The 16,056-nt window shown below is 51.7% G+C and overlaps 2 protein-coding genes across 2 annotated transcripts; both read left to right on the top strand.

Annotated features, from left to right (window-relative positions):
* Window positions 1–1,177: 1,177 nt before the first annotated feature.
* CDA (cytidine deaminase) lies at window positions 1,178–2,914 on the top strand. The gene is made up of 4 exons (XM_064497091.1): window positions 1,178–1,810; window positions 2,088–2,199; window positions 2,307–2,364; window positions 2,495–2,914. The coding sequence occupies exons 1-4, from the start codon at window positions 1,666–1,668 to the stop codon at window positions 2,606–2,608; spliced, it is 429 nt and encodes a 142-aa protein (XP_064353161.1). The 5' UTR covers window positions 1,178–1,665; the 3' UTR covers window positions 2,609–2,914.
* A 958-nt stretch (window positions 2,915–3,872) lies between these two features.
* PINK1 (PTEN induced kinase 1) lies at window positions 3,873–15,753 on the top strand. Its single transcript, XM_064497085.1, has 8 exons — window positions 3,873–4,247; window positions 7,209–7,514; window positions 8,483–8,586; window positions 10,281–10,463; window positions 11,370–11,533; window positions 12,644–12,771; window positions 13,935–14,171; window positions 14,583–15,753. The coding sequence occupies exons 1-8, from the start codon at window positions 3,936–3,938 to the stop codon at window positions 14,841–14,843; spliced, it is 1,695 nt and encodes a 564-aa protein (XP_064353155.1). The 5' UTR covers window positions 3,873–3,935; the 3' UTR covers window positions 14,844–15,753.
* The last annotated feature ends 303 nt before the right edge of the window (window positions 15,754–16,056 follow it).

Below are 16,056 nucleotides of genomic sequence, written 5' to 3'. Positions count from 1 at the left end.
TATAGCTCCCGCGTTATTCAGGCAGCGGGTCCCCCCGTTGCTGCCTCCGCTGCCACGAGCCGCCAGCGGTTTTGTTTCGAGTTTTTGTTTCGGGGTTGGGCATCGCTGCCCGGAGCAGCTGCAGTTTCCCCATTGCAGCTGCAATATTCCCACTGGAATCGCAATATTCCCACTGCAACATATCCCTTCCAGCTGCAATATCCCCCCTGCAACTGCAATATCCCCCTCGAAGCTGCAATATATCCCTTGCAACTGCAATTTACCCCCTGCAACCGCAATATTCCCCCTGCAGCTGCAATATTCCCTCTGCAACAGCAATATATCCCTTGCAGCTGCAATATCCCACCTGCAGCTGCAATATTCCCTCTGCAACAGCAATATATCCCTTGCAGCTGCAATATCCCACCTGCAGCTGCAATATACTCCCTGCAACCGTAATATATCCCTTGCAACTGCAATATTCCCCCTGCAGCTGCAATTAGCCCCCTGCAACCACAATATATTCCCTGCAACCACAATATTCCCCCTGTAACTGCAATATATCCCTTGCAGCTGCAATATGCTCCCTGCAGCTGCAATATCCCCTGCAACTGCAATATTCCCCCTGCAGCTGCAATATATCCCCCCTTGCAACTGCAATTTACCCACTGCAACTGCAATATTCCCCCTGTAACCACAATATTCCCCCTGCAGCTGCAATATACTCCCTGCAACCGCAATATATCCCTTACAGCTGCAATATCCCCCTGGAAGCTGCAATATATCCCTTGTAACTGCAATATTCCCCCTGCAACTCCAATTTCCCCCCTGCAACTCCAATACCCCCCTCTGCAACTCCAGTTTACCTCCTGCAACTCCAATACCCCCCTCTGCAACTCCAGTTTACCTCCTGCAGCTGCAGTCTGCCCCGTGCTGCATTTCCGCAGCCCCAAAGCTCTCGGGGCGACGCGAGGCACCGCACGAGGGAGGCCGCAGGTCCGGGAGCAGGGAGCGACGCCGCTCCGACCGCTCGAGGCTTCCCCGTGCCGGCGTTTCCACTGCATCCCGCCGTGTGCCTTAACGAGAGCGCGGTTTTAACGACGAGTGCAGGGAAGCGCCGCTTGGGAAAGGCCGTATTCCCGGCGGAAACCGCCCGGCCAACCTCCCCGGGGCCGCGTTTCCGTGCAAAAGCAACTTTTCCAGCAGGAGCTTCAATGCGGGATTTTAACTATTAACCAAGAAGCCTGGAAAAGCTGATTTCTCCTTTTTTTCTCCGTTTTCAGTTGTATCGTTTTACCTCGCCGACGAGAAACTGGTGCCCCCCCCGTCCCTGCGCACGTTTTACGACATTTTCTTATTGAGTCATGAAACCGCTTTGCTGCCGGGAAAGAGGAAAAGGAAAAAAAAAAAAAAAAGCGGCGATAGAAAATATTCTGCCGATCCTATTGGGACGGTGCCAGAGCCTTTGGAAACGCGGGGCCTAAATAGGGGGAAAAAGGGGGGAAAAAGGTGTCGGGGGGAAACGGGGGACGGGAGGGCTGAGGGTTCCCGCGGTCCCGGTTGGGTTCCCACGGTGCTGGCCAGGTTCCCACGGTGCCGGCCGGCTTCCCACTCCGCGTCCTCCGGGTTTGGCCGGGGAAATATTTAACCACGGCGCTGGAGGAGGAGGAGGAGGGCGGCGGGACGATGGAGCAGGGCTCGGCGGCGGAGGCCGAGCGTCTGCGGGAGCTGCTGCGGAGCAGCCGGGAGGCCAAGGCGGCCGCTTACTGCCCCTACAGCCGCTTCGCCGTGGGCGCCGCGCTGCTCACCGCCGGCGGCCGCATCTTCTCCGGTAAGTGCCCGCCGGGCCCGCTTGGGCCACGCGGCTTTTTGGTTTTTCTCCTGGAAAAAACGGAAAAAAATAAACTTTGAGGATTATTTGCAAGCTCCGGGGCGTTTCGGATGATTTGCCCGGCCGTGGCGCCCGGCTTGGTGGGTTTTTCCACCTCGCCAGGGCGCAAAGCCGGTGGCTTTAGCTTTGGAGGGGGAAAACCTGGGAGTATCCAAGGATTTTGGCCCCTGCCCGGGTGACGGTGCCCCCCGGGTGACGGTGCCCCCCCTCCGCCTAGGCTGCAACGTGGAAAACGCCTGCTACAGCCTGGGGGTGTGCGCCGAGCGCACGGCCATCCAGAAAGCCGTCTCCGAGGGCCACACCAGCTTCAAGGCCATGGCCATCGCCAGGTGAGGCGCCGGGGGGGGTTCCCTGTGTCCCCCCCCCCGGCAAGCGGACGGGGGGCAATCGCGGGTTTTTGGGGCTGGCCTCAGCTTCGGCTCCTCTGCCCGCGCAGCGACCTGGCGGACGACTTCATCGTGCCCTGCGGCGCCTGCAGGCAGGTGATGCGCGAGGTGAGCGGCCCCCCCGGCCCCGCGACCCCCCCATCCCCAGTGCATCCCCCCCCCCCCAGCACCCGTGGGAAAATCCCCGGCGCCGTTCCCACGCCGTGCATCCGCGCGGCTTTTCCCGCTTCCCCCCCAGTTCGGCCGGGACTGGGACGTGTACCTCACCAAACCCGACGGCAGCTACGTCGTGCGGAGGCTGGAGGAGCTCCTGCCGCTCTCCTTCGGGCCCGAGGACCTGAGGAAGCTGTGACTTCGCGGCGGCGGAAACCCGCGGCGACGCCGGCCCCGAGGCCGAAGCCACGCGCTGCGGCGTCGGGGCAGTTCGGATGGTGCAATTTCTTGCAGCTCGGCTGTCGCCACCCCGAGCGCCTCCTTTGCTCGCTGCTCGCTGGCTTCTCTTTCTTGCTTTTAATCCTGTTCAAAGGCATGGATGGGGGGGAGTTTTGGGGGGTTTTTGGGGGTAACGCAGTGGGTTTCTGTTTCCAGGGCAATGCCACTTTGCGACTGTCCTATTGATTAAATGATGTGCAATGCAAAAAAATGGATTAATTTTCTGATCTCGAGCTGGTAGTTCTGCAGACAGCCAAACGGCCCCGCGCCAGCCTGGCCCCAGCCGTGCCCCACGCAGCGCCCTGGCCGTGCACGGGGCTGCGCGTGCGGCCATGCACCACGCAGTGCCCCAGGCATGCACGGGGCCGTGCACCATGCGGTGTCCTGGCCGTGCATGGGGCCCTGCACCACGCAGCACCCTTGCAGTGCACAGGGCCATGCACCATGCAGCGTCCTGGCCATGCACGGTGCTGTGCATGGGGTCACGCACCACGCAGTGTCCTGGCTGTGTGTGGGGCTGTGCACGGGGCTGTGCATGGGGTCATGCACCATGCAATGCCATGGCTGTGCAAGGGGTCATGCACCATGCAGCGCCCTGGCTGTGCATGGGGCTGCGCGTGGGGCCGTGCACCAGGCAGTGCCCTGGCCGTGCATGGGGCTGTGCATGCAACCATGCACCATGCAGTGCCCTGGTTGTGCACGGGGCTGTGCATAGGGCCGTGCAGCATGCAGCACCCTGGCTGTGCGTGGGGTCGTGCATGGGGCCGTGCATGCATCCATGCACCACGCAGCACCCTGCGCATGCACGGGGCCCTGCATGCAGCCATGCACCATGCAGCACCCTGCCCATGCATGGGGTCGTGCCTGCAGCCATGCACCACGCAGCACCCTGGCCATGCACGGAGCCGTGCATGCAGCCATGCACCACGCAGCACCCTGCCCATGCACGGGGCCGTGCCTGCAGCCATGCACCACGCAGCACCCTGCCCATGCACGGGGCCGTGCCTGCAGCCATGCACCACGCAGCACCCTGCCCATGCACGGGGCCGTGCCTGCAGCCATGCACCACGCAGCGCCCCGGCCGTGCACGGCGCTGCACACGGGGCCATGCACCATGCAGCGCCCCCGCCCGGCCCGGGCCCGCGCGCGCCGCGGGGAGGCGCGCGGCGTGACGTCACGGCGCGCGCGCGGCGCCCCGCCCCTCCCCTCCGGCGGCCGTTGCGACCGTTGGGACCGTTGCGGCCGCCATGGCGCTGCGGCTGGCGCTGGCTCGCGGCCTGCGGCTGCTGCCGCGCTGGGGGCTGCCCCGCGCCGCGCCGCGGCCCCCCGCCGGCCCCCCGCCGCCCTCCTCCTCCTCCTCCTCCTCCTGCCGCCGCCGCTGGTCCTGGCTGCCGGCCGCCCGCGGGCTGCTGCTGGGCGGCGCGGCGGGCGGGCTGGCGCGGCGGGCGGCGGCGGCGCGGCGCGGCGGGGGCGGCCTGGCGCTGGCGTTGGCGCTAGCGCTGCTGGAGCCGCGCCTGGAGGAGCAGCGACGGGCCGAGGCGGCGTGTCGCCGCGTCCAGGTGCGGCCCGCCGCGGCGGGACCCGCGACCCCCCCCCCAGTCCCCCCTCTCCGCCACGGCCCGGGGGGGCTCGGTGCTGGGCTGCACCCAGAGAGGGCCTGGGGGGGTCCCAGGCCCTGGGCTCGGCCTGAGAGGGGCTTGGGGGGGTCCCCGACCCTGGGCTGCACCCCAGAGAGGGCCTGGGGGGGTCCCTGGCCCTGGGCGCAGCCTGAGAGGGGCTTGGGGGGGTCCCTGGCCCTGGGTTACACCCCACAGAGGGCCCAGGGGGGTCCCTGGCCCTGGGCACAGCCTGAGAGGGGCTTGGGGGGGTCCCTGGCCCTGGGTTACACCCCACAGAGGGCCCAGGGGGGTCCCTGGCTCTGGGCGCAGCCTGAGAGGGGCTTGAGGGGGGGTCCCTGGCCCTGGGCTACAGCCCAAAGAGGCCCTGGGGGGTCCCTGGCCCTGGGTTACAACCCAAAGAGGGTCTGGGGGGTGTCCCTGGCCCTGGGCACAGCCTGAGGCGGGGGACAGAGGGGGGGCCCGTGCTGTGGCAGCCCCTCAGACACCTCTGGAAGCGATTATTGGGGACGTCCCTGTGGCAGCCCCTCAAGCAGCCCCTCTGAGGGGGGCCCCGCAGCGAGGAGGAGGGCGGCCTGCCGTGGGGGGGGCCCTCAGAGAGCCCTCCTTGCAGTGGGTGAGCCCCTCGGACAGCCGCCACCCCACTAGGCGCTGTGTGCAGCCCCCAGGCGCGTCCGTCGGGGCCTGCGGTGGGATGGGGACGCTTGGGGGTCAGTGCCGCGGTGATTCGGGAGGCTGCCTCCGAGCTGGGCCCAAAGCCAAGGCAGGGCAGGTTGACGTTGCCCCTCCAGGGTGACGCCAGCTCCCATCTGACTCGTTTACATGCCTTAACGTGTGGCGGAGAGCGAGCTTGCGACATGTACCGGATAAAAATAGGCTTTGGGTCTTCAGAGCAGGCTGTCACCTGCCCCATTAACCGGTGGAGAATACACTCCTGCAAATGTTCTGCCTTTCTCTGTAGTTTCTCAAGATACTTTCTCTCCCCCTGCCTTGTTCTCTGCTTTCAGCCCCCTTGCTGGCTAATTAAATTTTCTGTCTTCCTCCCCCTCCTCCTCCTCCCCTTCCTCAGCTGTCTCTGGCACGGTTTCCTTTTGCCTTAGGACACGTCCTTAGGGCAGGCACCGACGTGCTGAGGTTTTAACTCACCTAGAAGTGAGCTTGTCTGTGTGTGTAGGAGGGAGCTGCAGCGTTGATACAGCTGTAGTATGTGCCAGAAATGATGATGTGCCCAGCAGTACTTTCAGGTTAAACTCCAGAGGTTCATCTGCGTTGCTGCGACTTTGTCAGGCAGATTGGGGGCCTCGATCCGTGCTCATGTCCGTAGTGCCTGTCCTCTTGCCTGTACAGCTGTGCTCAGGGAACGGGCGTCCTCCTTCCTCTCCTGAGAGCGATGCTGCCGCCTTTATCGCTTTTGCCCCTGAACTCTAATTCCTTTGCTTTGTTTTCCCAATCTCTTTTGAATTCCTCCCCCGATTTGTTCTCACCTCACTGATTCACTCTTCTTCCAACCAACTGTCATACTCAGCTGCTGCAAAGCTCGGGGCCTTGTTTTTCCATCTGTTGTTGTTCTTAATTAGATTTTCTTTTAAATGTTATTTTGCTGAATTATTTATAGAAGAGGAGAAAAGTGTTTATTTTTATATATTAGTGTTGAGGAGAAAAGTGTTTATTTTTATATTTATATATTGTTTATTTTGTAGATCAGCAAATGACTCCCCCCCTTCCCAGCCCTCTTCTATCCATGCATCTCCTTGGAAAGGGCGCCTTTGGTAAAGACTTCTTGGAGGGGATAATTTGCCTCTGACCTAGAATATATGGCCCGCAAAACATTTTTGCTGTAGTTACAAGGATTTGAGTCTTAACGTTTAGACCTTGGTTGTAGTTTTCGGAAAGGACCAACCCAACAGGGCAGCTATAACCCATGTTTGCAAAGCTCTCTGCAGTGTACCGGCGCTTAAATGGGTTCTGCTCACTCTTTCCTAGGGACGACCTGAGGCTTGCAAAAATACTGGGACCTCTGTTGGCCTAACAAGCTTAGAGGTTTTGCCACTTCATAGCTATTACAGGTTGCCTTGCTGTAGAATCAGTTTCCACCAGAAAAAAGTGCGTTTAGCTATTTTAAGTTAGTCAAGTGTAGCACAAGTACCTCTTGGGCAATGTAGCTGCTTCTATACTAGGGCTTTGTCAGCATGTGAACACACTAAGAAAACCTCAGCAGACGTTCTGCCCACAAACCTTTCTGGTATAGACCAGGTTGTGCTCTCTTCACTCCTAGGACAGAGAGAACAATTTATCTGATTTGTCATGTTATCGCTAGGCTCAGTGTTCTTGCAGAATCTTGGGCTCCTCAGATTGAGCACAAGGTATGATTAAATGCTCGGTTTGTACTGTAATACTAGGGATCCATTTCTGCAGTCGCTTTAATCTGATCCAAGCGCAGGCTGCTGCTGAAGGGAGCACCTCTAGACCTGGCTGTGTATTATCATCTCCTGGTGCCAGCGCTGCTTTGTGTCGCTGGCTGTGAAGATTCGTTTTCAGCTAAATGGTTTCCTTGTCTGACTCACCGGGCAGCCGCGCGGATGCTAGTGCCAGCCCCCAGGATGGGGTAGGGATGTCCAGGTGGGAAAATAGGATCAGCCATTTAGTGGCAGGCTACGCTATGCTGGATGAAACCGCATCCTCATTTGGAGTATTCGCGTGCAACTTTTCGATGCCTTTCTTTGGAGTCCGATTCACCGTAGATAACGTAGCTGGATGCAGTGGAAGGAGTTTGTCTTTCTCCAGATGGTTGTTGGCCCTGTGGAATGTGTGATCACATAATGCTGCTTAAACAGTAAAAAAAAGTTTTCCTTCACCTTCAAGTATTGAATACTTTTTTTTTTTTGCTTTTTTTCTTCCTTTCAGACAGTGTTTGTTGGAAAGAACAAGCCACTGAAAGATCCACTGAGCCCTTTCCGCTGGCAGGGCTTCAAACTGGAAGAATATCTCATCGGCCAACCCATTGGGAAGGGCTGCAGCGCAGCTGTGTATGAAGCAGCTATTCCTGTGTCTCCTGACCGTCAAGGGAGCGTGGAGAGCAACCACCTCGCAGAAAAGGGGCCAGCCGTACAGCAGGACCATGGCTCAGCTTTACAGGGCACAGAAGAGGAGCCTGGGCACCAACAAAAAGCGGCTTTTCCATTAGCCATCAAAATGATGTGGAATATTTCGGTAAGGAGATGGTTCTCGATCTACTTGTCTGTCACTTGGAAGGTCTGGGTGAAACGTTTAACACTTAAGTGTTGAAAGCTCTAATTATTTAGCGTGCGGCGCGTATGTCAAAACAAAGCTGTTGGTATGTGACATTGGAGCTGTAGATTGCTAGCGAGCAGTCGCAGAGCAAGGTAATTAGCATTTCTCGTTATTCGGAGTCAGCACCGCCACGACGTTGGAGCGCTGCTGGTGGTTGAGTCGTCGGTTATGGAGGGGACGTTTCTGGGAGAAGTTTTGTTGACGTTACCTGTAATGACAAACTTTAAGAGCTAGAAGGAAATGGAAAAACACTTCTAACAGTGGTTTAGGAATCGGTGTCTTGAGAGGCCATAGGATAAAAATAGATTTTCTTTTGTGGAGCGTGGCTTAGGTGTGAAATGGTACACGTGCACACAGACACGAAAATATTCTGTGTTTCTTCCCATTAAAAGTTTTTTGTATCGTCTGATGGGGCAAGTGTATACGCAAGATATCTAGTACAGTCCTCCAGAATGCCAACATCCGAAATCTCTTCGGTTTGATAAGTATACTGGCCCTTAGCTGTGGGCTTTTTCAGTTAGTTTTTAAGTTGAAAATGACTGTTAGTATATAGCTCAACCTGTTCTGTAACATACCAGAGTAATTTCTGCAAAAAGGCCATGTTTTGTGGTTGAATTAGAGGGTAAGTTTAAAGAGACAAATGGATTTCTTTCTTGAAATAAAGGGCTTGCTGCATTCCTTGGGAAATTGTTCAAGTAGTTAATTGCCTTCACTGTTTTCTTTTTCCAATTAAAGTGTCCCTTATATCTAGTCTAAATTGATCTAACTTCAGCTTCCTTGAGATAGAGTGCCAGTTTCAGGATTTTCTGCTTTCACTTTGTATTGAGACTGGATGATTTTAGAGCTTAAGGCTTTCAAATCAATGTTCTGTGTAATTGCTGTTGTAGGCTGGTTCTTCAAGCGCTGCCATCCTCGATGCCATGGGGCAAGAGCTTGTTCCGGCCACAGGTGTTGCCTTAGCTGGAGAATACGGAGCGGTCGCTCGCCACAGGTACAGTAACAACGACAGCGCAGTGGTGCCCAAATCGGGATGCGCTAGCTTTATCCGTCTTTATCCAGCAATTCATTTTGCAGCACACCGGTACTGTCAAGAAGGGGGGCTGAGGTTTCTGGAATAGCTCTTGAAAAAAAAAGAACGTAAACCTTAGGATTATTAATGTCTAGACTCAGGAGCTCTGTGTCTGTTTTGTCTAAACGATAGTGCCTTCAGAAGTGCAGTGTACCTTAAATGTCATGCAGGGGTGTGCTTCCATCCGACTTGGAGATTTTTCTCTGGTGTGCTCTTCTCTAGCACTATTAGGAAATTGCTTAGTAATACGGCCATTCAGATACTAGTTTAACACAGACTTGTTTACTTCGAGGAGCAGTACTGTGGCACTGTTTGTTGGTGTACGGGGAATAAAGATAGCTAAGGCGAGCTCCTCCTCCTGGGATTGATAGCTTAGTCTGGAAGGGTATCAAAAGATATTCCAAAAATGTGGCGTCTGCTTTGGATCCTGTCAGTGGTCTGATGGGCGACTGTGGCAAACCTCTTTTATTCCCTGAGCCTTAGTTTCCCTGTATATAAAATGCAGCAGTAAAATGGTTTTATATCTGCAGATGAAAATGCTGTTTTTGTTAAAAGCTGGGAGGAGCCACTTCTGACAACTTTAAATGTGTATTGTTGTGCCTTTTAATTACAAAAATATACGCCTATAATGTGTAGTAGTTAGAATCTGTCAAAAAGACAGTCAAATGGAATTTGACCTAACATTGGTTTTGCTCTGCAAGGGGTGCAGAGAGGGAGATGGAAGTTCTGCGCTAGTGCAGGTCACTGCATGTATGAAACCGATGAAAACTGATGAGAAGGAAAGTGGAAAATGCCTTAGTTTTCACACTTGCACCTGAGTGAGAAATAAGCAAGCAGCAAATACGTGGAAAACTGCATTGCAACTTAAATTATCTGGAGTTGTGAAGTTATCTTTTTGTTCCAAAATGCTCCTCTTTTTTTTTTTTTTTTTTTTTTTTTTTTAATTTGAAACAATGGAGTCCACAGTCCAGATTGTCTGATTTACATTTCAAATACATCTCAGCTGCCAATACAAATGAATAATAAATGCTGTTTGGTATGTTGCTAGCCTGAGAATGCAACAGACAAGAGAAACAGATATTTGGCATTCAAGGGATGAGAGGAAAGAGGTCTGTTTTGCAGATACATGTAGGAACTTGCCTTTATTTTAGTGAACACTTCCTGCTTGTGCCATGTACTAGAGGGTTTAAACTGATATGCCTAGCGTGAATTTGACCTTTGGTTTATGTCTAACAGAGTAATTGATTTGTTTGTCTGTCTTTAAAGTTGTTGCACTTCTTTTCTGTGACCAACTGTGCCTTTGTTAGTAATAGGTAAAGCGCAAGTATTTCCTGTTCAGCCATTGTATTCTGGAAAATCCGGTTATGACACAGTCTTTGTAACAAGCGCAGGTACAGTCATGGTCCGAGTACCCTCTGCTGGTGTAACAGCAGACAGCACTGAGCTGCCGATGACAATTCAGTGTTTCCCGTGGGAAGGGCCACAGTACATTTTAATTCTGGACAAAATGCTGGGGCCTGCCCACTTCTGACGGTGCAAAATAAGAGATGTGTCTGTGATCAATCAAAACTGAACGGTAGATTGATCTAATTTGTGGTATCAATACTTTGGCACAGAAAACCCGTCTTTGGGAGGAAGAAGTTGCAGCCTCATCCGAATATAATCCAGGTGATCCGAGCCTTCACATCCTCTGTCCCTTTGCTGCCTGGAGCCTTCACGGACTATCCCGACGTTCTTCCGTTAAGCTTGAATCCCAGGGGGATTGGTCACAACCGCACGCTCTTTCTGGTGATGAAGAAGTAGGTGGAGAGAAGCTCGTTACATTACTTAAGACTTTGTGTGAGACTGCCCGGTGGGGCTGTGTATCTGCCGCTACATGGGTCCTTGTAAAGATCTGGCCTGGGCTGCTGCCAAAAAGCAGAGTGCGCTCTTGGAAACGTACCTCCTAAGACCTGTTCCCAATCCCTGAGATTTTAACTCTTGTGAAACAACGAAGACAAGCTGTTCTTTTTTAAGAATTGCTTAAAACGAATTTAAGAAGTGCTGAACTTGTCCCCGTTTGTCTGCTGTTCTAATTCTGAACTTTGCCCCCCCCCTTTTTTTTTTTAATAAGTGACTAGAGAGTAGAATCAGTAATGAGATTTACTAGTGCTCAGTAGCTCTGGCTTTCTCAGTTTGGTTTTGGTTTTGAATGGGTATGACAGTGGCATTGAGGTACAACCCCCTTCTATTTCCCACCCTTTTTTTCCACCTGCATCTGGAAGAGTGCTCTGTCCTGTTTTATTTGCAGAGTGTATTCTTTTCTCTGCTTCAGATCTCCTTGTTTCGCTTTTATGATCTGTATTAGTAATTTCTCTCCTTCCATGCAAAATGTAAAATTTGTACATAAAAACCTGTAAGAATTATCATTGTGTACCCTGAGACCCTAATCATGCTGTTTAAGAGGATTATTTTACCTGAAGTTACAGACTCGTGTGAGAGCACCCGATTTAGATGGTGGCTGCTGTTGCAAAACAAAGGATTTGAGAACAGCGGACTGGGGAGCGGTGTCAAGTGGAGGCTGGGAGATGGGAAGGCATTGCGAAGTTCAGAAAGAGTTAAATACATATAAGTGTGCTGTATGCCCAGCCAGACGCTGTTAAGGTTGAACCGCAAGCGATAAGCTTCTGGGATACTAATTCAGCTGTTTTCCTTGTGCTGGCTAGTTATCCGTGCACTCTGCGTCAGTATCTGAGGGAGAGCAGTCCGGATGCTCGTCTCTCCACGATGATGATTTTACAGCTGTTGGAAGGCGTGGACCATCTTGTTCGACACGGAATAGCCCACAGAGACTTGAAGTCTGACAACATCCTAGTCGAATTTGATTCTGGTATGTAGACGGCTAAGTATAAACAGCAAAGAGTAGGGAGTCGATAAAGTTAAGTCACGCACAGAAATCATGCAGTCATGTAGATATTTGGGGAAGCCCTACCCAGGTAAGCATTTGGGAAAAAACGAGCATCAAACCCTTTCAGGAATCTCCATTTTGAATTTTAGCCTACCGCTTGCTGTCCTTGCGGCACTTTGGAAGTCATTTATCCTGTCTGTGCCTCAGGTTTCGTATCATTAAAATGGACTTGAAACGACTGTTGAGTCCAGGCCCTTGGCTCTGTCCTCTCTCACTAGCACAGAGCGGTTCTTAAAACAGTCTCCTCACAGTCAGGTTAATAATGCTGCACCTTGGGATCATTAAACATCAGTTGATGGGTGAGAGAACGGACAGAGTGTTAAAGCCAGAAGCATTTTCATCTTCTTGTTCTCCTGTCAGCCTCTTTAACGAAGATTTTAATTACCTGAGCTCTTTTTCAGCATGACTGAGATTCAAATGGACAGGAAACAATAGCAGGCAGCCAGATCTGTGTAATTAAAGGTCTTGGTACAGCAGCTGTGGAAGATTTTCAGCGATTCTGTCTGTCTTTTCTTGAAGGAAAAGCTTCTCTGAGGCTATGCTGAATGCAGTTAAGAATGATTTAAAACACCAATTTTTCAGTATCAGAGTCTGGAGAAGAATGATTCTGTTTTGCAATGTTTGACTTGTCATTAGGACAACAGCTATTAACTAGTGCAAACATTTTCCAGCCTGCCTTTGCTGTAGATAAAAGCAAACAAAATTTAAAAGATTCCTCCGTCCTTCCTCCATACCTTATGAATCTTCATTTCTGTGATAACAGCAAAGTTTTGTCAGACACATGCTCCATGGGGAGAAGTAATGTTCTCTGAAGAGAACTGGAAGAACAGGGGGGTTTTTTCTGTTAAGAAAAGCGATTTTCAGCTAATAGTGCAGAGGGGAAGCAGGAAAACAGTCTGTGGTTATACTGATTCCCAGGGATATTGAGATTGTTCCTGAAGACTGTCTTTGATGTTGATGAGATGCGGTATCTGATATGGCCAGGTACCCCTGAACTGACCGCTCACTCTGCTGACCCTGTGTCGTTTGCAGCTGGCTGTCCTTGGCTGGTGATCACAGACTTCGGTTGCTGTTTGGCAGATGAAAATATTGGCTTGAGACTGCCTTTCCCCAGCTCTTACGTGGATCGAGGTGGCAATAGCTGTCTGATGGCACCTGAGGTAAATCCGCCTGCAGTAACTGTTGCTGTTGATAGTTGCACAGTCGTGCTGTTGGTGGGAAGGAAAGTTTTGGCCCCAGTTGCGGTGCAGGCTGTGGGAGCTGTGTCGTGAACTTGAAAAAAGGTAGGATGAGGTCTAGAAGCAATGAACCACGTAGGGGATGAGCGTACGTCGCTTCGTCCATGAACCGTACCCCTGTGCACGCACCAAGAAATGCAAATGCAGGCTTATGTGGTCTCTGCAAATACCTGTTCACACTGATACCTGCTGAGAGCCTCTGCGATTGGATCGATCATTTTCTAACCATTCTTGCTTCTTGACATACTCATTCATGTAGCACGTTGCCCGTAGTTGGTTGCTGTTTAACTGTTGTCACCCTACGGTCCATCGTGGAGGGTCGTCTCCCATAAAGCAGTGTAGGAGATGCATGTTCTAACTTGAGTTATGGTTGGCAAATGTCTGCGTGTTAATAAATTAAAACAAAAGTCGTCTTTGGAATTGTGCTGAGCAGTTGTCAAATTTGTACTACCTTGAACACTGAAAAATGAAACACCGTCAGTCAGTGTTAAGAGGCAGTGTTGACCTTACCAATAAAATGTTTGTTCCTTCTATTCTCAGGCCTTGCTCTGTGTAGCTGTTAAAGAAGTTTGTGCAGGAGTCCTTGTGTTGTGACACTACTTACTTTTTAAATTAAGTTCAAGGTGGTTATGAAAGTATGCATGGTTCCTTTTTATTTCTCTAGTGATAATAGAGGCAAAGCATCCGTTTGTGTCTGCTCTAACTGGAGTGCCCTGCCTGGCGTTGCTTGCCACGCAGGTGCAGTACTGCTTGTTTGTCCATACGTCTCCTATCTGCATCTTAAATCCCTAAGTAAAATATCCCTCAGGACTCGTAAACACCGGGTGAATGCTAGTAAACGGCGGGAACTGAAGCCTAGAATCAGATGATCAAGACCTTCTGTGTGTCCTGCTGGGCTGAGCAGCACTGAAGGCCTAGAGCATACCAATAGGAAATACGCTGGAGATTTAGATGAAACAGTTTAAGTTCATCTCCCTTTATTACAGTGGAAATGCTGAGTTGACCCTTGATTAATTGTTTTAATAAAACGCCTAGTTAGAGGTGTTTAATGCAGCTTCCCCATCTCTGTGGACTTTCTGCTGCAGGTGGTCACAGCATCACCTGGTCCAGGCGCGGTGATCGACTACAGTAAAGCTGACGCGTGGGCTGTTGGAGCAATCGCCTATGAAATCCTTGGCCTGGTCAATCCTTTCTATGGCCACGGGGATTCAGCTCTGGAAAGCAGAAGTTACCGTGAGGACCAGCTGCCAAACCTGCCTGATCACGTGCCCCTCGACGTGAAGCAAGTGATAAAAATGCTACTTCAGAGGGATCCCAGCAAGGTGAGAGACTCTGCCTTGACGGAGAAGTCTGACCAGTCTTCAGGAGTATTGTAGATCATGGTGCCCTGCAGGGCTGCAGGTGCGTGACTTGTAATCCAGAGGTCATTGCACTGTCGGTAATGATTGAGGACAAACACAGGTCTTTGCTGAGGTACGGTTTGGCATCGCACGTGCGTTCCTGAATAGTTTGCAGGTTTCAGTGGTCAAAGGGAGTCAGCGGACAGACACTGAGTTGGGGGCTTCAGTGCAGTTGCCTGATAATAACGTTCATGAAGAGCTTTTCTATCCACAGTGGCCGCACAGTGCCTTAGGGGAGGCCTGGGGGCCTTTTAGCAGTGTGTATCCTACATGCTAGCAACTTTGACAGGAGCTCAGCGAGGTCAGCTCATTTTGCTTCTCCCTTTTTTTCAGAGATTATCCGCTAGAGTCGCCGCTAACGTGCTCCACTTAAGCCTCTGGGGCGAAAGCGTTCTAGCCTCCAAGACGCTGAAGCTCGACCAGATGATCGCCTGGCTTCTCTGCCAGTCTGCGGCCGCTTTGCTTATGGACGGACTGGTGGATAAAAGCAGGGTAGAAACAAAAATGAAGATGAGCTTCTTGGCAAACCTTGAGTATGAAGATCTCTGGGCAGCAGTGTTCTTGTTGCTGTCCTGGAGAAACCAGTCTGGGTGAAGGGTACAGTTCAGGGCGTGACCATGCAGTAGATAAATGGCACTTTCTCAACGCACATAGGAATTCGTCTTTTCTGTCTGCCTGGAATCCTTAAATACTTTAGGGAAAAAATCCGCAGGCCTGTGTTTGTGTCATGTAAGAGGTTGAGTTTACCTGTAGCAAGTGTTACTACATGCCGTTTTTCTCTTTCTGCTAGAAGAAATGCCCTTTCATCATTACTGGTTTGGTGGGCGTTGCAGAACTTGCAGGTGTCTCGAGGTAGGTGGTTGGTTTTGTTCACCGGTGGGAACCTGTAGTTGACTTCTAGGTCACACGTTGGATGAAGCAAGTCCCTTTTCAGAAGAGGGTGTGCACAGAAGGTGTTGTATAGCTGTTCTTTACGCAGAAGCGTCACAAATTTAAACAATACATGGGAAAGCTGAGCTGGCAAAAGGTGCGATCTTCCTTTCCTTAGGGAAACCGCTGTGAACGTGCTCTTGTTAAGACTGTATTCCTCCGCAGCCACAAAAATACCTTGCTATAATATGGCGGTCCGAAGGCCGCCTTGCTGAGAGGCCGTTTCTTGAGCATCGTAATTCTGCGGTACCTGCTGCCAAAGGATCCCAGGCTGAGTCAGATTGTGCCCAGTTGGGGATAATAATGCTATTTTAAAAAAGCTAAATAAGGCTAAAGAGCAGCGCCTGCCTGGGGAGTTTAGTGTGACTCCGTTCTGTATTACATGCCTGGCTTTTCTGTTTCACAACGAAGTAATATCCTTTGAGGAGGGTAGGAGACATCAGTTTTAAGACAATAACCATCATATTAATGAAAATATCATTAAATTTTATATCCCTAATTGCTGGTGTTTAGAGGAACTTGGGGAGAAAGTTGTTTATGCTTGTTGCACAATAAATTGGAGATTATGTGCTGATGCTGAGTGGCTTTTCTACATCTTGTTCATCTCGGTTCATCGTATTCAGATTTTAGACTGGTGGCGTATGAGTCACTGAAGCGCTGGTTCAGTGATGCCGTACGAGATCGTTGAGCCCTTTCCAGTTGTGACTCCGAACATATTATTCCACCGACTGTGGTTTTCCAAAGAGGAAGCCCGCTCCTGTTTGAGGAGCGAAGTTTGTGTTGTCAGTGTACTTACTCCTCGCTCTCGTGCTTGCCGATTCACTTACTGCTCTCGCAGTTCCCAGGCGGCTGAAATTGCGCGTCAGATGGCTGCTAT

Source organism: Dromaius novaehollandiae, chromosome 24, assembly GCF_036370855.1.
Source record: "Dromaius novaehollandiae isolate bDroNov1 chromosome 24, bDroNov1.hap1, whole genome shotgun sequence".
Lineage (NCBI taxonomy): Eukaryota > Metazoa > Chordata > Aves > Casuariiformes > Dromaiidae > Dromaius > Dromaius novaehollandiae.
The sequence above is the reverse complement of the archived record's forward strand: the minus strand, read 5'-3'. Positions and strand labels throughout refer to the sequence as shown.

What these genes read in the sequence shown, in the direction of transcription:
- CDA (XM_064497091.1), top strand. Translation starts at nt 1,666, where the DNA reads ATGGAGCAGGGCTCGGCGGCGGAGGCCGAGCGTCTGCGGGAGCTGCTG. An exon ending in CGGCGGCCGCATCTTCTCCG is followed by an intron (nt 1,811 to 2,087) that starts GTAAGTGCCCGC and finishes CCCTCCGCCTAG; the next exon opens with GCTGCAACGTGGAAAACGCC. An exon ending in GCAGGCAGGTGATGCGCGAG is followed by an intron (nt 2,365 to 2,494) that starts GTGAGCGGCCCC and finishes CTTCCCCCCCAG; the next exon opens with TTCGGCCGGGACTGGGACGT.
- PINK1 (XM_064497085.1), top strand. Translation starts at nt 3,936, where the DNA reads ATGGCGCTGCGGCTGGCGCTGGCTCGCGGCCTGCGGCTGCTGCCGCGC. An exon ending in CCTAGTCGAATTTGATTCTG is followed by an intron (nt 11,534 to 12,643) that starts GTATGTAGACGG and finishes TGTCGTTTGCAG; the next exon opens with CTGGCTGTCCTTGGCTGGTG. An exon ending in TTCAGAGGGATCCCAGCAAG is followed by an intron (nt 14,172 to 14,582) that starts GTGAGAGACTCT and finishes CCTTTTTTTCAG; the next exon opens with AGATTATCCGCTAGAGTCGC.